Raw genomic sequence first — 22,516 nt, 5'->3', positions numbered from 1 at the left:
TGTAAAAATTAGTCAAATATTATTATTTTGAATTACGAACACCATGTTGTTCAGCAATGGATTGAAGATTCTATTATGCAATTAGTTTTGACTTCTTCAATGAGACTTTTGGGAGCATTTGAAAGTTATTAACACATAATATAATATATTTAATGTTAATATCTAACAGCGCCCAAATTCAAAGTTTCTGGATCGAAATTTGAAGTATTTATGACGTAAGATGGAAGGTTTAACATATTCATAGCTTAAAATAGGATAATAGATGGAAGACCACATCATGGAGAACTTAGAATTCCAAGAAAAAGAACCAACTCAGTGAAATTCATTTGAACATCAAAAGAGATTTCTTTTACAGTCCTATATTTCTGTAAAACAAACACAAAAAACACTGTTGGGTGTGTCGGATTCATGAACACCCAAGATTCCTACCAAACAAACTGATGCCAAGCCATTGCATCCTTCTCATGAATCGTTTATGTTATCAAAAAGCTATTATATACAAAGAGGGAAAACAAAAACAAAAAAGATAAGAGAGGGAGGAAAAGAAAGCAAAACCTCCCTCTGTTGAATGAAGTAATACCGTTATTGACAACTCCTCTACAAAGATTTCTAGATCATAATACAGCACCATTGGAACCCCTTTCCTCTGCAGATTTAGCTTTAAAGCTGGCCGGCAAAAGATTACTCCCAAGATGCTCTCTGCAACTAAGCTTCGATTCATGGAAGTCATTTCTAATTTCAGTTATTTCGGCGTATATAAACTCTGTGTGGTTTCATTTCAGGGACGTACTCGATAAAATAACTCCCTGAAGAATGAATTAATCAAACCAGACTTGGAGAGAAGTAATCCCACAGTCTTCAGTCAGAATACGGCATGGAGTCCATGCAGAGGTGCACCAGTTTTCTCTGGTATTGTCCATAATATTCACAGACTGCGATAACATCTTCGTTTTCCGGGTCCAACCCGGGCAACTTAAGGAGTTTTTCCTTCAAAAAACGAGAATCCGACTCATCGTCTGAATGTTCTAAATTGGAGATGAATTCTGCATGTATTTCTCGACAAGCCAGGACGAACATGGCTGCAGTATCAGGTTGCTGCGATTCACGAAGTGCAGCCAGTGCCTCTTGCAGTGCACCAGCTGCAACGTACAATATCAGCGCCCTGTAAAGGAGCCATTTCAGAACTCTATGTCGCAGGAAAACCTCTACATGTAGCAGGGAAGAAAAATGATGCTACCTCCAGATGTTATGTTCGCTAAGGAAGACATGATTAGCCCACCTTAGAAGCACCCTGAAGAACATATATACAACCAATCAGAGAAATCGACAAAAATAATAGTATTAGAGTATTAGTCTTGAGATATCCCACTAACAGCAACAACGTTTCCTTAAAACTGAGTTAATTTATCATTTAAGGCATCTCAGGCAACAAAGAAAAGAGCCTTGGGGCAAAGTGATGCAGCAGAGATCATACTAATGAAGCCAACAAAAGAAGTTACAGAAAACAGATGCAACATATATGCAAAAAAGATAAATATGGAAATCTTGTAAGTTTAGCAACAAAGAAGCTACCTAGCATAATCAGATCCTTTTAAATGTGTCGCAGCTAAAGTTGCAGCATCCGTCCAGCATCCAGCATCTTGAAGCTGTAAGAGCCAATGCCATTATAGGAATCGAGCCCCCCCAAAAAAATCATAAAATTAACAATAACATCATGATCGAATTATCTATTTTAAGAAATAGTGTCCTAGCATTTACTAAGTTCACCAAAAAAAGAAAAAGAAAATTCACATTAAGAGAGAGATTCGACCACCCCACACAAGTTGCAGAATTTGACTAAATCGAAAACCTCTTCCCAACTCAAACTTCTAATCCTAAAAAATTGTTCCATACATGAAATACGTCTGAATTGGAAGAGAACTTGATTATGATAAAATAAAACATGAGAAGACATCATGATATATTAAACCTGAGAACAAGCTTCTTGATATTTTCCTACAGCGCAGAGAAGATGAGTTCCAGACAGTGACCGGTCAGTTCTCACCATGTTGGCAGCAACAACCTAACGGCAGAAGGGTATGATCTTGACAAGTTCCAAGTTCTTCAAGCATCCGAATTTAATCTATTCAATTAAGCATACCTTGACAGCCAGTTCTAAAAGCGATTTTGACACAGCTGAAGAAAGTGCAACGGCACGTAGAGCATTTGCATAGAAGTAAGAGCTCTCTGGAGGAGTGGAAAGCAGTAAACTAACAGTGGCTTCTAAGTTTCCAACAGATACAAGCCTAATGATAAAGACAGTTAGAAAGGCGAAGGTAATGCAGATTGAATTCTGTAGAAGGAATAAAATAAAGTGTGAGGACACTGAACAGATCAACTCAATTGCAAAGAGAGTTCCAAAGGCTGAAACCAACAAGTGGCCTCATGCATTACTAAGCGGTTATTCCTGATAGCTCCAATTGACTATAAAACTGATGTAGACTATAGTCTGGCCAAACAATCGTTCAAGCAAGTAGAAGCAGAAAAAGAGAGCTTATTTTGAACTAAAAAACTTATAGCCAAATTATAAAGTATTCTTGGAGGATCAACAGATAAAGAGTAGCAATTTCTCAACAACGTAGCAATTAGTTGTAACATTTAGTTTGTGTTCGTTTTAGTCTGTTAGTTGTGAATTGGTTAGTACTTGGATTGTTAAGTAGCATGTTAGCTAGTTCGTGTGCATGTGTTAGTACTTGGATTAGTGGGTTAAATTTTGGAGGCCAATCTCTAGCATTAGCATACTTTTGAATAGGAGAAAGACCCGGGTATTCTTACTTTTAGACTCTTTTGATGCTCGATTGCATCAAACAATCTTAATTATCTAGATTTGAGTGTTATGTAGTAGGATAAGTTCTACTAGTAAGGCACACGTGAAATATGCAAACAACCAGAGTTATTGTTCACTACATTAGAAAATTTCCATTAATGAAAGATGAACATATATGTGTGTGTGTGTGTGTGCAAACACGTGTGAAGATCATGAGAGTTTTATGTAAAAAGCAGAGGAATCAGCCTAACAGACTCTTCTTGTAGTACAAAATGGTAGAGGTGCCATCAGGAAAAAGTAAAGAGTTAGGAGTTTATATTCTTTACTTAAACTTTGACGGACGGAATTGTTGGCAAGAATATTGATGAGTGGAAGTATGAAAATAGAATTTGAGGCAGCCTTTTGTCGAAACAGCCAGATAGTAGATTTTTACCTGATATATTGACGGGTGGGAAACGACAAAAAGGAAATAGAAGGACCTGATTATAACTTGGAGAGGACTTATGATAACTAATAAGCAGATCAGAACGTCTTGGATGCTAATCTTAAAGCCAAAGGTCGCTTAAGGCAGATTTCAGAGGCAATGGATAAGAAAATGTCTTTCTAAAGCTAATTTATCACGGATACCTGAGTGGAAAAATCTAGAGATCGAGGGAATTAGTTAAGGGGATCCTCCTCTCTGTTTTGTCTGCTGGTTGTTGACCGTTTAAGGCCTAGGCTTAAAGTGATTTTGCCAAGGCTTTTGGATAGGAAATGGAGTTCATGGCAACCATTTGCAAACAATACCTTTTTTCCTCGTTCAAAAAGAAAACAAAATTCATTGAATCTTGTTTTGAAAAGAGTACCAGCATGCTTCCTAGAAAAGCCCCCTAGGTGCCTCGCTTCAAAGTGAAACACCCTTAATGAACCTCAATGCCCAAAGCCCACTTTTTAGTTTTTATTTTATTTTATTTTAAATTTTTAACTTTTAGGAAGAAACTAAAGGATGTACTTCACAAGTCGAACCCAACAAAAAGATGCTCCACTTGTTAGTAATAGAAAATTAAGGGAGAAAAAAGTCACTGACACTGTAAAACTCAAAGGGACATTGAAATGAACAATACTATGAACCTCCTTTAATGGACCCTCAATGCTTCATCATAGCCCTACAATCTTAAGGAAGGATCCACACCAACCCAAAACATTGCAAGGAAGCTACATTACTTCAGTCCCGTTAGCTAAATTTATTTACGTAATTTAAATTTTCAAATATGTTCTTTTAAGAGAAAAATATTTTCCTACGCAACCAAGCTGTTGGCAAAATATTGTGTGCAAGTCAAAAGCAGAGACCGAGTTGTTTACAAACTAATAGCAACATTGTGCATTCACATGTTAAATTTTGGAACAGCAGCAGCCAATTGTGTGCAGTCAGGTAGGATAAGTTTTCATATCTATGCAAACACAAAACACTAAAAAGTGTAGATAGACAGAACGGAGTTGAGCCAAACTTACTCATGCACACGATTTTGATTAACCTCTTCCCCATCCAATTTTTCATGCCAAGGAATGCGTTCATTTGCACTTTCCCATAACTCTTCTTGTTTGAAAGCCATTGCCATAAGTTGGCCTTGACCCTGCAACATCGAAAGCCAAATCATCAGCAATAATGAAAAAAGGGAGAATTTCGAAAAAGATCATCTAAAGTTTCTATAAGCTTTCAAATAAAAAGAGTACGAGTGATGGATGATTCTTAATGGAAAAAATTATTTGCTAGTTAAGAATTCTAGCAATGGAACTTGATTTTTTTACCCTAAAATAAACAATAATTATAAATAAATAAATAAAAAAACAAATAAGCAAGAGATCTACAAATGCTTTTTTCTTCCCAGTTCTTGGCACTGATTTTCCCTTTGAGGATATCCTATTCAGCATTGAAGCTTCATCAAGATCCACATTAGATGCAGAGGATTTGCCTCTCTGGTGAGATTTATTGGCTAACTTATTCATCAGATGATTGAGAGCACTAGGCAACTGTAGCCAAAAGAGGGCTTCAGATGATTCGCCAAAAATTGCAGCAGCAAAGGCAAACCTCAAAGCAGAGCCTTTATGTACTAACTTTGAATATAATTTTGCCCTCGCATCATCAAGGATGCAACCTTTTGCATTAAAACATTGAGAATTGGTGAGAATAATGAATATCATCATATATTCAGAAAGAAGAGACGAGAGTTTTCAGGGCCATTGGTCATGAGAACAACATATGGGGCAGAATACAACCTTCGATACGATAAGGATCAAGAACCTTGAGAAGCATTTCTGGCACCACAGAGTCACCAACAGGTGGTAAATCAATCATGTGACTCCGAAGGTCACCACCAGCTGCAGAAAATCCAGACATGAGTTGAGGTCTCTTACTTAACCAGGAGGGCTTTACACCTAACTGCAAGATCATCCGTAATGCCTGTAGTGAATAAAATTAACATGAGTTCACTCAACACGTATAAGTTTGGTCCCATATTCCAAAATCTGCATTTAATATGGGTTATTTACTTTTTACACTTCAATCTACATCTCTATTCCCTACAAATGCATCATTCATTGCAAAAACTAGAACCTGCTCAAAATGCAATGAAAAAGAATTGACTGAAGAAAAAATTGAAGTTTCATTTTTCATATAACATCAAGAGATTGTGAAGATGCATAAGGTGTACGTGATGAGAATAATAAATGAAAAATAATTACCAACGCATGTGGAGTGGGAAGTAACATAGGAGAACATATAGGCATTGGCCGAAATCTTTCCCTAACTGTCTTGGGTCCATAGCCATGCTTCTTTTCATTACTGCATAAAATAAGGGTTACAAAAGCGCAAACTAGGATAGCGTTTAAACCATATGGCTTTAAAAAAAATAGTAAGCAGGGTAGCAGGCTCACAACACCTAAGAGGTCAAATAACTTTTAAGACAGTTTCATATACCAGACACCTAGGGTGTTGTTTAATACTTAAGCCGATGGTTTGTTACTTGTAGATTGAATGAGCTTTTCTCTTTCCACTAATATACTGTGCATCAGAAGAAGAAAAAAAAGAGAGAGAGACCCAATAATTGCATATGGATAAGAACCAAAACGGCATGACAAAAAGCTTGATGGCACAATAACAATGTGATTTGAGATTAGTACACTTCTTTTGAAGTGCTCTTTGACCTTGTTGTTTATTATGCTATTTTCTTGGTGTAAATTGTCTACTCTATTTACTTCATACAGCTATGCTTCCCTTTTAATCTCTCATCCATTTTATAAATTTCATACGTCAATGAAATTGTATTTTAAAAGGAAGATATTTCATAGTGCATGGATGCAAGTAACAACAACATTAATCAAATAAATCTTAGATTTCTAAGTTTTTATTTTTAACAGGACAGACAGACAACTTTTGAATAAACAGCCAATTAAAACAGAGGTGAAGGAGACGAGCAATCTTGACATAATTTTATCGAGTAAATAGATCATTGATTTTTAAATAAAATCATACATGAAAATTACCAACAACAAGAAATTAAATAATTCAAATACTAAATTTCAAAGATTCAAAAGGAACTCCAGTACTTACATTATGATCTCAACAAGACGAAAGCTACTATCAGCTCCTGCAATACATAAAACTAGAGGATCTTTTCTATCTATTCGTAGAGGTAACCAATCAAGTTCCAATACAAGGGTCCCTGGAAATTGATGTTGCAAAATGGAATTAGCCAAGGGATCCTGTGAATCCTGCCAGCAAAAAGTATGTATGGCGTTTTAATCAATAACAGAAAATCCCTCCAAATTATCCATTGTATGACACCGTGGAAGAAGGCAAGCATGCAGTTCCACATACCTAATATTCAAGAGAATAAGCACTCTAAAGCTGATAAATTTGAACTAAATGATTCAAATGGGTTGAATGAGCAGGAAAATGTATAGCAGTTTAAAAACTACAAAATCAAATTGAAATTTAAAGTTAATAAATAAAACTTACAAGATCAAATATAGAAAATGTATTATCATAAAAAAGAACAGCTATACGTCCTCTGCTGTGGTCCCCGGAAACTACAGGGGAAAATTTGATTCGCCTGATTCCTTCTCTGTGTGTGTTAAAAGATGAAGAATGTCCAGTTGTTACATCCCACCAGCGAATGTTACCAGTTTTATCACCCATGACCTGAAAAATGTCCAAGTTAGAGTGATCAAGATTTTATCACCCATGATCTAAAGTAACTGACAAAATTTTATATTATTAAATAATGGGTGAAACATACCACATGTGGCAAGCGGTAGGCCATGGCTGTAATTAATCCATCAGATGAAACGAATGAAGATGAGGGCCATTTGGGTCTACAGGCATGTAAGGTGAAATCTTTATGAGAGTTTTTATCATTTGGATGGTAACCAATTTCATTCAATAAGACAGACCTCACAGTTCATGATACACAAACGACAATGAGTTTTTTCAGAGAAAACTCCATATCAGTGATTAACATTTGACTATAGGGAAAATTTAATAAATGCTCTTAGGTAGGGAACATAACATTTCGTTTGATGACATGAAATTACAAAAGGAGAACCTATCCAATGGATTATAAAAACCACTTGCAATTGGTCATAAGATTCATAAAGCTATAATTACAAGAAAGGGATCTCAGTTTCCATACAAGCCCTTGACTTCAAAAACAACCATTTCTAATGAAGATGCAGATTTGGAAGTTTAGGTGACAACAATGTACGTTAGTCTCTAAGTTACTGTTAAAAACCAACCGACAAAGCAGGACACTTAAATTTAATTAGTATGAGTTTAATTCATCTGAAATTGTATGAGCGAATAAAATGCAACATTGCTGTATTGGGAAATGAAATCCTAGTATGGCACCTTATATCTCTATGAAAGTGTACAGTTATTTTGTATTATCATCTTACTACATCAGCTCACTTTTTATCTTAATAGAATTTGAATGAAAGTCAAATAGACCCATAGATTATTAAATCAATTAGAGTATGGTTTAAACGATGTTTTCTGATTATTATTTTTTTTCAATTAGACTACGGTTTAAATAATATTTTCTTATTCCTTTTTCAGAAAAAAAAATCTCATTCTAATTCCTATAATGAAAGTTGGATGACTCTCGCAGAAGCAAAAAAACCCTATAAGCGTAAGCATTTCATTTATCAAACTCCTTCATGCTCATCTCCTAAAAATAAATTCTCATAAATCTTTATAAATTATCACACAATATATATTTACTGTTTGGATTTGAAACTTGCCACGTATTCTATATATATGAAATCCAAGTATTTTTCATGACCTAGATTTCTATTATACTCCATGATATTCGGAAGGAATTGTACCTGAAGTCCCGAATTCTTCGCCCATGAACTTCAAACACTCCAAGCGCACCATTTACCAGGGCAAAAGAAAAACTTTCAGACGTTTCATCTTGATTACCCTCTGAGTTTGGTGTCTCTGATACAAAAAAATGGTTTCACATGTAGCAAGCATAAGCCCAAGTCTAACACGATTAAAGTAAGTTAAGCCATCCAAGAGACTAAATATATGTATGTATTAGTTGTGGAAGAACCAATTCATTCTTTTGATGATGAAGCAGTGAGAAGTTGCAAGATAACGAGCTTACTAGAATCAGATAATGATGCCTTGGTGGGTGAAGATACAGTATCCGCTGTCATTGTTGTACGCTCTGCAACAGATCGTGGAACTGTTGGAAGCGTCCATTCCAAAACTGTAAATGGAAGAGCTAACGATCTAAGCTACATGGAGATAGAAAATATCATGAGTAGGTGTATCATGCATTTAACGATATTAGCAAAATGATTATTATATTTCAGCAGGTTAATAAAATTTTCCAACCAGCCCATTCCTTCTACACAAAGTAACCAGAATAATTTTCAAAATTTGTGTAACACAATATAGACATGGACAAAACATTACCTCTTCTTGCAATTATTTCTTTTGAAAAGGGCAGCAGTGAGAAGTTTCAAAATGTGATCAAGATAATTCACGCAAAATCAACAGCAAGCACGAAAAGAACACTATAGACTGAAGACAAGAAATTCCTTCTACTGCTAGGGTGGATGTCTGAAAAATGACGCTGGTCATTGAGAAACACTAAAATAGGAGTCCTGGTACAAGAAATGAAGGCTTTGAAATTACTGGAAATTGTATTCTTTTTTTTTTTTTTTTTTTAAANCACAACCGATGCCAATGATTGAATAAGAAGAATTTATTCAAATAAAATTAGTTAAAAATCAGGGAAGATAAGGATCATTTGCTTCTGCCTTCCCATTTTGCTGCCAATGGTTGGTTCTCCATCATGAATATCTTTGGGGTGAGTGAGTGGTTGTTTTCCAAGTTCCATAGATAGATGTCTCCTAGAAGTTTATTCAGGGTGGAAAAATGCCCAAAAAGGATCAACATTTTGTGTTCTGGCGCAGTAAGGGAGCATGTTTGGCAGGAAAGAAATCAGAGGATCTTTAAGGACAAGTCTTCTTCTTTCTTTTCTTTTTTTTTTTTTTTNTTATAAAAGTGTACAGTTTACTGCTTCTAGTTGGGGGTATAGTCAAAGGGGAAAAAAAGCTTATAAAAAACTATCCAATTGCTTGAATAAATAAATAAATAAATAAGGGAAGATAAGTCATCTCTCCACACTAATGCCAAACAAGATTACAAAAAACTATCCAATTGCTTGAATCAAAACATTAGGATAATTAGACAGTTAAGAAACTGAATAAAAAGTCTAATTCTTCCTTCAAAACCAAACTGTGAGAATATTATTAATAATAAAAGTTATGAAGCATAAATGAAAATGGATAGTGTTTGTGAAAGTAAATTTACCATGATAGGAGTCTTTGTCATTGCCCAAACTTCAACCGGAGCATCTCGAAACAGGATTAGAAGATACCTAGAATTAATTAGCATAAAAAGGAAAGAAGATTTATAACTGGAATAAAGCTGCAAGTAGCGTTGCTTAAATTTCATGCAACAACATGAGGGTGTATGGGGAGAGTTTGATTCACCTATGTCCTTACTCTTACATAACACTATCTAAAAATAGATTCATTAAAATTATCTATGACGGACAGAAGCAAATGTATCTTGCCCCAGAATTCAGAAACAAATAGTAGTGTAAGAAAAAGACATTATATTTTTTAAAAAATTCAAAAATATGTTCCTTTATACATATATTAACCATAAATGACTTTTCATTGATATATGGAAAGGAAGGAGTTCAAGGATACAAGTTCCCAATGGGAACGAAAAAAGATAAGACAAGAAGAAATAAACCTAAAAATACAAGACGATAAAACAATGAAAAATAACTAGCAAAGCAAACAAAAAATACAGCCAAAAATCAGCAATACAGAGAAAAGATGAGACAAGAAGAAATAAACCTAAAAATACAAGAGGATAAAACAATGAAAAACAACTAGCAAAGCAAACAAAAAATACAGCCAAAAATCAGCAATAAAGAGCTCCCACTCCGGCTCAAAATGCAGAAACTTCTTCTAGAGGAAAGCTTCATGTCCCACATTGGTTAGGGAGGGGAACAAAACATTCTTTATAAGGGTGTGGAAACCTCTTCCTAATAGACGCACTTTAAAACCGTGAGGCTGGTGGCGATACGTAACTGGCCGAAGCGGATAATATCTACTAGCGGTGGACTTGAACCGTTTGCAAATGGTATCAAAGCCAGACAACGGGGGGTGTGCCAGCGAGGACGTTGAGCCCCCAGTGGGGATGGATTGTGAGATCCCACATTGGTTAGAGAGGGGAACAAAGAATTCCTTATAATGGTGTGGAAATCTCTCCCTAGTAGACGCATTTTAAAACCGTGCAGCTAACGACGATCTGTAACGAGTCAAAGCAGACTATATCTACTAGCGGTGGGCTTGGCAGTCACAAATGGTATCAAAGTCAGGCACACAGTGAGGACGTTAAAACCTCAGGAGGGGTAGATTGTGAGATCTCACATCAATTGGAGGGGAACGAAGCATTTCTTATAAGGGTGTGGAAACCTATCCATAGTAGGCGCGCTTTATTGTAAGATTTCACATTGGTTAGAGAGGGGAACGAAGCATTTCTTATAAGGGTGTGGAAACCTCTTCCTAATAGACACGTTTTAAAAACCGCGAGGCTAATGGCGATATGTAACGGGCCAAAACGGACAATATCTACTAGCAGTGGATTGGGTTGTTATACACATAATTATTGTTGCTTAGAGCCAAGTCCACATGAGATATTGATCTTATCATGCACTTTCTGAGTGCTTTAAACCATGAACCCCTACCATCAAATCATCTTTGTTTGTGGAAGTGAACCCTTTGTCTTCCATTACCAAATTAATTCTCTTATACACTGAATTTGAAAAGACTTCAATGGATAAAATACAATGATTAAAGTTTATTGTGGTAGAACGGTTTAATGCAACAATATCTCCAAAATGGAGGAAAATTTTTCTAATATTACCGTCCTTAATTTCAATTTCTACTAGAATGAATCCACAAATATTTTCCTCTACTTTTATTACAACTGCTAAACAATCAACGAGATTAATTGTTTGGGAGGAAATGCTTACCAGACCACCGAAGTGCTGCCCTATTACTTCAAAGAAAGAACGTTTCCAATATGGCAATGGTAAATTCTTTAAAGAGATCCATCCTCCATAGCTCCTTATAAACTACAGGTGGGAGTGTTTCATGTTGGCCCAATGCTCAATTTTCAAATGAAGAATACCAATAAGTCTCCACATCAAAACATTACAGAAAACCCATCATCAATCTTTACCGAAGTCTCATCATCCATGAATGGATTTAATAAAATTTTGGACTGAAAATAATCTTCTAAAGTGATTCGCACCTCTTTTCAAGATTTGTGAACAAGCGTCCTAGAAACAACCAAGAGGGAATTGAGATTCAAATCTACTACTTCCTTCTCTTTCGTTATCCAAAAGGAATAAGCCTCAGCGTCAATGCTTTTAAAAAGCCCAGACTTTGAAAGTGGCATGGATTTTATCTAATCACGTCTATATAACTACTAGAGGATTGCTTTCTTTTCACCTATTCTTCTTGTGGTGTTGCAGCTTTCTTAGACTAATGAGAAGAGTCGAACACTAAAACTTCATCTCCTAGAGTTTAAAGATAAAATCTCTTATCATTTCCCAAAATACAAGTCATCCTTTCTTGTCAAAACCAACAGGAACTCGGAAAAGCATTCTTCCCCTTGAGGAATGCCAAATAGTATAGTCATAATGCCAGCCAATGATGAACAAAATTTAGACAGTTGAATGGTTCCGAAATCCTCTCTAAATTTTTTACGAAAAAACGAGTAACTGGAATTTGCAAGAGCTCAACCATAGAGCATTCGGACCAGCATAAGAAGCAGCCTCAAAAGGATAGTCTTCTGATTGTTCACATTTTCCATGAAAAACTCATTATTTTCACACACAATGCGGAAATCAATATTACATATGCAACAACTCAACACTTCAATTGAAGCAAAAAATGCAAATCAATCAACTTTGAATAATGAAATCTTGATAGGAAAAACCTACAAGAATAACACAAACTAGGAGAACTGAAGGGTGGGAGGCTGAATGAAGAAAATGCAGACAATAGTAAGAGGGCAGGTAGTGGTTGCAGTCAACAGCAAGGTGGTGTGGGGCGGGGAAGGAAGAGAGGTTGGGAAGTGAGAGAAAGAGAAGAAAAATAGAAAGGAAAAAGAAGAAAAGAGGGTAAATGGACAAAGGCGGAGAGGTTGAAGGAACCGTGAGGAATGGGTGAGGAACAACAGATGGGAAAGACATTGAAGGCCTAGCCTAGGTCAAGGCAGACAGGGATGAAGTTGGAGGTTAGAGAGGGGGAGAGGATTAGGGTAGCAAAAGGTGAGGAGGCGGCACAATTAGGGTTCAGGAAAAGGACCTAAGGTGAAGCGAGAACAAGAGAGGAAGGTTTGATGGTCGGAACTGAGGTTTGAGAGGGGAGGGGAGGGGAGAGGTTAATTGGAGAACTCTTTTAGCCCGCCTTAAGAAAAATCATTATATTAAACATAACAGGCAAAATGGGAGATCAAGGTCAACCTTCCAGATGAAGAAGCCCTTAAAGCTCTGATGGGAGCACGCTCTGGCTTTTGCAAAACACGGAAGGTTCTATTAAAGCCACTTCTAAGACAGGTCACAACAAGACGATTAATGAAACCTCCAGTTTTTTCATTCACCTGAGTTCACAAGAGTAGTGCATGTTACTTTTGAATTGTATAATAAAATAAAAAATGTAAACAGGCATAGGATAATAAAAAGGTTGCATTTTTTTGGGGGCATAAATCAGTTTATACCTTTAAAGTTTTGAGGTTGTATCAATTAAAATTCTAAACTAATAATTGTATCAATGAAAACCGTAAACTTTCATAAGTGTATCAATTTACACTCGGTTAGATTTCGTTTTTCAAACGTTAATTTAAACATATGGGGACTTATAATTCTAGCAATAATACTCCTAAACTTTTGTAAGTGAACCAATTGTAAACTCCTAGTTGTAGCAATGGAACTCCTTTCATAAGTGAATCAATTGTATAAAAGTTTATAGGTTTCATTGATATATTACAACACTCCACAAGTGTAAAAACATACGTTCCTCATGCCAAACAGAGGTGTAAATTGACACACTTTTGAAAATTTAGGATTTTAATTTATACAACCCTAAACTGGGCATAAATTGATTTTTGCGTCTTCTTTAATGAGAATCCAGTGCACTTGGGTACAAAGATGGGATATAACGCAAACATACAAGCAGAAAAACACTGAACGTAATGCATTGTATCATAAGTCTGGAAAGAAATAGATCAAAACTCAAAATATTAACAACATGCTAAAGTATATACCTGACTGTAAGAAAACGACACCAATCTGGAATTCCCTAGCCACCGTAAACCTCTAACAATGCTATTATGTAAAGAAAACGAATATGCTAAAGTATATACCTGACTGTAAGAAAACGACACCAATCTGGAATTCCCTAGCCACCGTAAACCTCTAACAGTGCTATTATGTACAGAAAACGAAGATGCAACAGAATTGGCAGAAACATCAATGACATCAATTGTTCCACTTTGAGTCCCTAAAGCAACCAATGGTACGGCAACAGCAGGATGGTTTCCTCCACCTTAAATAAGAAACCAGGCTAATTAATTTGTTCAAACTAAAAACAACCAGCTCATTCAATTGAATTGGAACCACCTTTTAAATCTCATAAAAATGGTATTATAACTCTGCATTAATACGTGGGTAACATGTATTTGCATTTACACGAGCTTAGTCATGAAACTTACGAGCTAATGTAGCTATTAATGATGGAGATGGCACTGCCAACATCGTTATTGCAGAAGAAAGAAGCTGAAGCTGACCAACTAAGTTGATCTGCATCAATGATTTAACAGTAAGCAGGTGCATATTTCCTGATTCAATTAAAAAATAAGCAACAGCAAAACTAATTACGCAGATTAAAAAACATTAAACAAAACACATGCTACATTTGCAGTCCAATTTGGTGCAAAAAGCTAGACAGATTTAACTTCTAGCCTAATTCAGCACATCAAAATATCTGATATGCCACATGAGACAACTGAAAAAGCTAATTTCATCCAATTAAAACACAACCTGCATCCATGTCAACAAGTTTCCTGCAAGCAACGCTCTTATTCTTGTATTAAGTACAATATTTTGCATCTCCTAGACCCTTAAAAATTGCAAAAGGAAAGGAGGAAGTCATCTAAGAAGGGGTTAATCCTTTAACAGAGAAACTGAGGTGGTCAATTTTTTAAAGATGTTTTACACAGAAAGCACATGCTATTTCTTACCAGAAAGGGGGAAAAGCATAAGGATGAGGAAACCATTGGAGGCTTCTAGTGGAAGGTAATAACTAGAAAAGACAATTCTCGGTCGGAGAGACCTATATGATTAGAAAGAAATTTCCTAACTGATGAAAATCTTGGGGTTTCCTGAAAGACACTTTTTTTAGTTTGGACGATTTCTCCCTGGAATTCTTCAAAACGTGTTGGAACACATCATCATTTTTTTTTTTTTATTAAGGGGCAGAATTCGTCTTTAAAAGACATTATCATCTATCTAATCTGGAAGGAAGTTAAGGCTTCTAAGGTCAGAGGAAACCATTGGAGGCTTCTAGTGGAAGGTAATAACTAGAAAAGACAATTCTCGGTCGGAGAGACCTATATGATTAGAAAGAAATTTCCTAACTGATGAAAATCTTGGGGTTTCCTGAAAGACACTTTTTTTAGTTTGGACGATTTCTCCCTGGAATTCTTCAAAACGTGTTGGAACACATCATCATTTTTTTTTTTTTATTAAGGGGCAGAATTCGTCTTTAAAAGACATTATCATCTATCTAATCTGGAAGGAAGTTAAGGCTTCTAAGGTCAGAGGAAACCATTGGAGGCTTCTAGTGGAAGGTAATAACTAGAAAAGACAATTCTCGGTCGGAGAGACCTATATGATTAGAAAGAAATTTCCTAACTGATGAAAATCTTGGGTTTTCCTGAAGGACACTTTTTTTAGTTTGGACGATTTCTCCCTGGAATTCTTCAAAACGTGTTGGAACACATCATCATTTTTTTTTTTTTATTAAGGGGCAGAATTCGTCTTTAAAAGACATTATCATCTATCTAATCTGGAAGGAAGTTAAGGCTTCTAAGGTCAGAGGAAACCATTGGAGGCTTCTAGTGGAAGGTAATAACTAGAAAAGACAATTCTCGGTCGGAGAGACCTATATGATTAGAAAGAAATTTCCTAACTGATGAAAATCTTGGGGTTTCCTGAAAGACACTTTTTTTAGTTTGGACGATTTCTCCCTGGAATTCTTCAAAACGTGTTGGAACACATCATCATTTTTTTTTTTTTTTTACGAGCAAAGAGTTTTGTTATTTACTCCTTGTGTGCATGATGCAAATAGCTCAGGAGTATTGAATGTTGAAAAACGCATAAGATATTGGTATATAAGATAGGTTGCAACCAATATTTGAACATGTAACCACAATAACAATTAAATTTTCAACTTGTTGTTTTGGCAACTGGACTAACGAGCAAAGATTATTATACCCCACCCCACCCCTACCCACCCCTGTACGGTACAATAAGATCCTGTGTAGAGTTGATTGGCCTGTAACAATAGAATGATCTATTGAACAGTGTTCAATGTCAACAGTATACAATTAATTAATTCAAGTTTATTGCCAAGAGCAGCTGGACAAACAACATCAAAGAAACTCAATCTTCCTAATTTAAATGGGTAGTATGCTGAAGAGGTTTATTTTGTAAACATTGCATAAGTTTGTTCTGGCTAAAGAAAATACCAAGAAATTTACTTTCATAATAAAATTGCTGCAGCCTTGAACTGGTTAAGAAGTACATTAACAAACACAAGCAAAGTTTAAAGTGCAATTGTAGATACGTAGACAAACCTTAAAAGACAAATCCACTTTACTGATGTCAGAAGGTGGACGACCACCACTTGTACTGGCACGATCTAGTTGCTTGCCTCCTTCTGAAGTAAATGTATTGGTAGAAGAATTCGAGTGGTCAGTGTTGCTGTCTGAGGCTGGTACTTCACCAATAACAGTGCTCGTACTCACACCTGCATCATCCTTCTGAGTGTCTTCAGCACCTTCGGCAGTTGCGAGCCAGTTCCATACTTTTCCATCATCAGAAATGGATACCAAGTGTGTTGAAGAGACATAATGAGATTCATGAAACAAATCAAATGGAGTATCAATATCTGCATCTGCATCACCATCAGGATAATGAGAATGAGGTATATCAGAACAAAGCTTGCCAACATTTTGGAGGATGGAATCGGACTGGCAGATGACGACAGCAAGAACTGAAGGAGATGGAACAGATGTGCCAATAGAAGGCAGCAACTCTTCCATTGCAGACATTATGTGCACTTGTTCACCTCTGTAAGTAAAAATATAAGTTTCTCTCCTAGAAGTCCAAAAATAAGCGAAACATTTGTGTGTATTACTATTCTTGGAAGTAAAGAATTGTATGCACCAACAAATCCATTATGCAAGCCTGTAAATCTGATTCCTACCTTCAGCAGGCACAAAGAAATGATAAATATTTATGATAGAAAAAACCATGGGCATGAGCACTTAAATTTTAGTAAAACTGGGTGCATTTTCCACTCAAGACTTCTAAACAGTCCTCAACAAATTTATGAAAGTAAAGTTAAATAGATATGAACGTATGCACAGGTCTGAATTTACCAAAAAAGATTATTCAATCCTTAAGAACATACAAGTTTTAAAAGTCCATTCAAGTACAATATGACCTCCCTATGGGTCCATAGTCGGTTACCCACATCCATTCCCAGTCCCACCACAATATCACCTCCCATCTTAAGTACATTTTTTCATACACATAACAAACAATTTCATTACGATCGCATTTATGCAGCTATTCCTATAAATGCTCAGAATTTAAGCATCTTCGATAGCTATCCAGGATGGCAGTTAGATTTTGCAAAACTTGTTCATACATTGAGCAAATTCACAAGATACAATTCGAGGGGGATAAGTTATCATGAAATTTTGGCAAATGGGTAGGCAATTGAACATCAACATAATAATGACATTTACACGAAACATGGGAACAAATATGAGTTACAGTGGTGAAATGCCAAACTCAAAAACGGAAACCATTGAAGTTATTCAACCATTTCATAATAAACCATGCAGATACCCAACAAGAGAACTTACTCTTTTCGCTGCCAGATACTGAGCCTTCCATCCAGGTGAGGACAGTAGAGCAACTCACTGTTCGGATCCGGTAAAACATCAAGGAATTTACCACACCCACGAGGCAATGAGGTACTAAAAAGCGTGGTCTCATACTGCAAGTCGTAAACCACCAACTCCCTGGGAAATGTTACGAATAGAATATGCCTCCACTGAGGCGAAAATGCAAATTTTGCATTGTAAAGAGGAAAAAGGCCGGAGGCCGGCGACGACGATCCGGCAGCAGCGTCCCTTTCTAGCTTCAGCAACTCGGTGCAGTCAGCTCCAATCCGTAGCTCCTTCATGATGACATCACTTTTCTTCGCGCCAAGGACCTGAACCGATAGAAGAAACCCTTTGAGACCAATTATGCAAAAATGGCGCGAATCGAAAGGATCGCTGCGGATGCAAGACAAATATTCAGGGGAGGCATCGTATTTCCAAACACATCGAGCGGTGGCAACACTGTAGAGGGAGAGACCCGAGGTTCCGTGAATTGCAGCAAGGAGGAAGGAGTCGGGTCCAGACCGCACCCAGCACATATCCTGAACACCGAATTTGTAGTCGCTAGTATCGAACCAGACGGTAGGGGACTTGAGGCGGAAATCAAGGAGAGCAATGCGGCCTTGGCGATCGGCAGCGGCGAGATGAAGGTGCGAGGTGGAGGGCTCTGTAGAGAGGAGTTCATGGCGGAGGGGGAGAGGGGTCCACCGCACAGAGGTGACAAAAGGGGAAAGAGAATTAGTAGTGGTCGACGGCGGAGGCATGGGAATGACGGTGATGAGCTGCATAGAACGAGAATCAACGATGGAGACGGAACTGCCGGAGGAGAAAGCAAGGAGACCGGAGGGGCTGATGTCGGCGGATCCGAAGTTGTTACGGCTTGGAGGGCCCGGAAGCATGCAGTCCCAAGAGTCATGGTGCTGTGATGGGGAGTGAATCGGAAGAGGCGGTGGCACCGATGACCGGGGGCTCCTCATTCCGGTCAAAGTAGGATGGGAGAATAAAATGGGAGGTTGTTTTGGCCGGCGTTAAACTACCAACCCGGAGAGAAGGGAAGAGAAAGATGATGAAGGCGGAGCATTCGGTCGGGCGAATCCAGGCAATGGATCTCTGATGAATACAAAAGCAGTGCAGATCACCGGAGCTGAGTTTTGAGCAGCAACTCGCTCAGACTTGGACAATGGCGCCAATGCAACCCCGTCCCGGTCACCCTTCAGATCTTATTTTGCTATTCTAAATTACAGGAATGTCGTCTCTCTAAAATTCTTTTCACCAATTCCACATTACATCTAACCGATTTCTTTTCACCAATTCCACTTTGATGCCTACAATCTTCCTACGTTACCTAATTCCCTTTAACATTCTTTATCCAATATCAGATTAACATTTTTTTTTTTTTTTCATCTTAAAATTACTTCGCTCTTTCTCACCCTATAAACTTTTTTCTCTTCTAAATAAATAAATAATCAAATAATCAAATTATATCATTCTTTATTGAAATATAATTCATTTGGAAATACTAATAATTATTGTTTTAGGAGAAAAAAAACATAACTCCCATCATATTATTAATTATTATTATGAATCATCTTAATTTATTTTATATATCTTATTAAATTATATTATATTCTAATAGTCTACGTCTATTATTAATAGATATTGTCCATTTTGAGCCGTTACCATAATATATATATTTGTTCAATTCTAACAACTTTAAAATTAAAAAGAAATTATTAGCCGTTCAAGCCCTGTTGTTAGATCCCACATCCGCTGTAGTTGTAGAAAATAATGAAACATTTATTATAAGGATGGGAAAACCTCTCTCTAGTAAATAAGTTTTAAAATTACGAGACTCACGGCTATACTAAAACGAACAATATTTATTAGTAGTGGCCTTAGACCGTTATAAATGAAATTAGAGCCATATAAGTGAAGACACTAAACCTGAAAAGAGGTGCATGGTCGGATCTAGACGGGTCCATTTATTTCACCATACCATCAACACCACTTGTGGATTGTCAGATCTGGGCTTTAGTATGAGCGCAGATGGCGTTTATGCTCATTCTGTAAGCCCAATTAGCTCTACACGATTAGCCCAGCACAAAGACTGTCCAATCGATGTCGTTCATGGGCCAACTTTATTGGGCTTTTAATTAAGTGGGCCTCAAGCTCATGGACCATGTGATGGATGATGTGCCTATACATGAAATGTGAAACCTTTATATATTATCTTCATTCATAAACATACAACTAATAATATGGCTGGTTTTTTTTTTTTATTATATATTAAAAAAAATTAGGTAATAATATTTTTTAAAACTTTGATTCAGTATTTCTAACACCAATATAATGTTAACGATTTCTTTTGATATATGTACGACAATTTCATCGACATCAACTAAATAGAAATACATTTCGATATCGTCCTCGTCTAGTCTCATGCAATGATACCAACACACATGATTTATCAATGACGGTAACGTAAAACGAATAACTTTTAAAGGCTTGTGGACACCAAAATCTTATAAAAATTTGAAAAGTTCGATGCAAATGAAAATGTAAATATTACGCGTATAGTTTCACATGGCGAAGATGGAAGGTACGATGATGAATATATGATGACGAGGAAAGCAAAGTTTGATACTTTGGTGAATTGGCATAGGCATCTTTAGGTTTGGTTTGGTTGGGCGATTAAGGGAGATTTTGTATGATAAAAGTTTTAGTTTTTGTTTGTTTTCTGTTGCTTTTTGTGTGTTGTGATAGTGCTTGAAGCTCGACGTATTGGTGAAGTAATTCCATATGCTATCAAAAGCCCACTCTTTGAGATATCAAGGGGCTTTGCATTATGTGTGGTCAAAATCCTTACTCTCTTTTGGAATTCACTTTCGTTATTCATCCTATTGTGTTGTTAAACCGTCCATCAAAATTTGATTCTTCGAGATAGTTTCCGGGTAGATTATGGCACTTAAATATTGATATAACACGTAAAAATGGAAATTCAAACATTTAACCATGTAGTTGAATAGGAGTGTCCATGGGTTGAGTTGAGGTAAGTTTCAGATCAACCTAAGATTTTTTTGTTAGTTGGGTTGCGCACCTGCTTGAATTAAACAGGGTTTACAATTTAACTTTCTACTACTTACGAGTTGAGTCAAGATGGAGACCAGAGGGACGAAGCAGAAAAATTCAATCCAATTCAAATCGAACTCAATTGAACCTTTAGAGTTTGAGTCGGTTAATCGTTATCGAGGAATTTGAATAAGTCTAACAAGAAGGTTGGGAGAGTTTAGTTTGATTAAGGGGATTTGGGTAGGGGAAAAGTGAAGAAGGGCAGGCAGTTGTAGATGCTTGACAACCGTACAGATTGGGCATTGGATAGAGAGAGCTAGTCTGTTGTAGGGCCCAGAGACTTCATTAAATTTAAGAAAGTCAATTAATTTAAAATATGATGTGCCCTCTAAATTTTAGGGCAGAGGAGAGAGAAACTGGTAAAACAAAAATATGACAGAAGAGAGAGATGAAATTAATTGATTTGATATCCAACAGTTATTCCTTTGAAGATGCGAGAAAGAATGTCCTGCCCTGCCCTGCCCTGCCCTAATATATATTTTTTTTTTTAAATGTTAGTAAAATTTGACGCAAATTACGAAAAAGAAAGCTCTTCGCCAAGACTCATTTTTATAGCCATGTTTCGATCATATTTGTCCCGTCCAACTCATTCTATTTTTGTTATATCAATATATAATATATAGTCGTTCGTCAAAATCATGTATAACCAAGATTAAAATGACTCAAACTATATTACAGAGAGATGTGACTAGTTATCATTATAATTAACTTCTAATCTATTATATTACTTTCTTCCCCACTAATTTTAAATGCTTTTTAAAACTTTCATTATTCTAGTTTTCTAAACAATTTTACGAGAAAGAGAAACGAGGTTAGAGGCTTGAGCATATGTTGCTCGTGCCAATAACAACTCAAATTCTAGTTGGTTTACTTACTCGAAGAATGAGCGTTTAAAACCTTAAAAATCTTCCATTCTGAAATTGCATTTATTGATCACTAAACATTAAATTTAGATTATTTTTTAGTTGTTGATTGATTAACAAGTATGTAGTAAAGAAATATGTAGGGTTAGAATTAGAGTGAGAGGTAGGTGATGGGTGTTGAAAAGGTGGTGTACTTGAATGTGGGCTACGTGATGAGTAGCTAATGAGACGTGAATGAGTATTAATTATATATTTAAAAGGTATTTGGGGAACACGACAAACTACAATCTTAAAATTGAAGATAAGATAGAGAGGGGGATTCGTACTCTGGATTTCTAGTGTTTCTATGGAGATTTTCAGGTTAAAATCTTTATCTTTTTGGTTTCAGAGGCAGCCGGGAGAGAAACAGCCAGGTTTTCTTGTGTGGATATCGAGAAACTCAACCAACTCAACCATCTAAAACCCTAACTTTATTAACTATGGCTAGTTCGATCGAAAAAAGGTTATTTTTTAGAGTATCCACGATCAAGGTTCTAACCACGTGGCTACGAACCACAATGTCGGAGCAACTGTTGAAAAGGGGAAGACTTATATATCAAATAATTAGTAAAAAATAATTACAACATCAACTTAAATATAGTTCAATTGATTAAACTATTGATAAACATTATGTTCAGCTTCTTATCCATATATCAATTCAAAAGAAGAAAAAAAATTCTATTATTTTCTCGTGTTTCCCAACATCAACTTATATATAGCTCAATTCGTTGAATTATATACTTTCGACTATTAGAACAAATGTTTGACTCGTTATAAACAAGGCTGACAATGGTTATGATCACACAAGAATAGATATCACTCTAAATCATTAACGGCCGAATTTAGAGTGGCTTTTTGACGAAT

At 36.3% G+C, this 22,516-nt stretch overlaps 1 protein-coding gene across 1 annotated transcript; it reads right to left on the bottom strand.

The window, feature by feature from the left end:
• Positions 1 to 292: 292 nt before the first annotated feature.
• Positions 293 to 18,598, bottom strand: LOC111793017 (WD repeat-containing protein 11-like). Its single transcript, XM_023674683.1, has 20 exons — positions 17,601 to 18,598; positions 16,302 to 16,797; positions 14,157 to 14,244; positions 13,809 to 13,990; positions 12,910 to 13,046; positions 9,669 to 9,735; positions 8,452 to 8,584; positions 8,168 to 8,282; positions 7,084 to 7,159; positions 6,804 to 6,986; positions 6,396 to 6,556; positions 5,528 to 5,627; positions 5,063 to 5,246; positions 4,655 to 4,941; positions 4,298 to 4,419; positions 2,141 to 2,285; positions 1,970 to 2,062; positions 1,573 to 1,646; positions 1,238 to 1,291; positions 293 to 1,162 (listed from the first exon to the last, which is right to left on the bottom strand). The coding sequence occupies exons 1-20, from the start codon at positions 18,596 to 18,598 to the stop codon at positions 859 to 861; spliced, it is 3,999 nt and encodes a 1,332-aa protein (XP_023530451.1). The 3' UTR covers positions 293 to 858.
• Between the last annotated feature and the right edge of the window lie 3,918 nt (positions 18,599 to 22,516).

Source organism: Cucurbita pepo, chromosome LG04 (assembly GCF_002806865.2).
Source record: "Cucurbita pepo subsp. pepo cultivar mu-cu-16 chromosome LG04, ASM280686v2, whole genome shotgun sequence".
Lineage (NCBI taxonomy): Eukaryota > Viridiplantae > Streptophyta > Magnoliopsida > Cucurbitales > Cucurbitaceae > Cucurbita > Cucurbita pepo.
The sequence above is the reverse complement of the archived record's forward strand: the minus strand, read 5'-3'. Positions and strand labels throughout refer to the sequence as shown.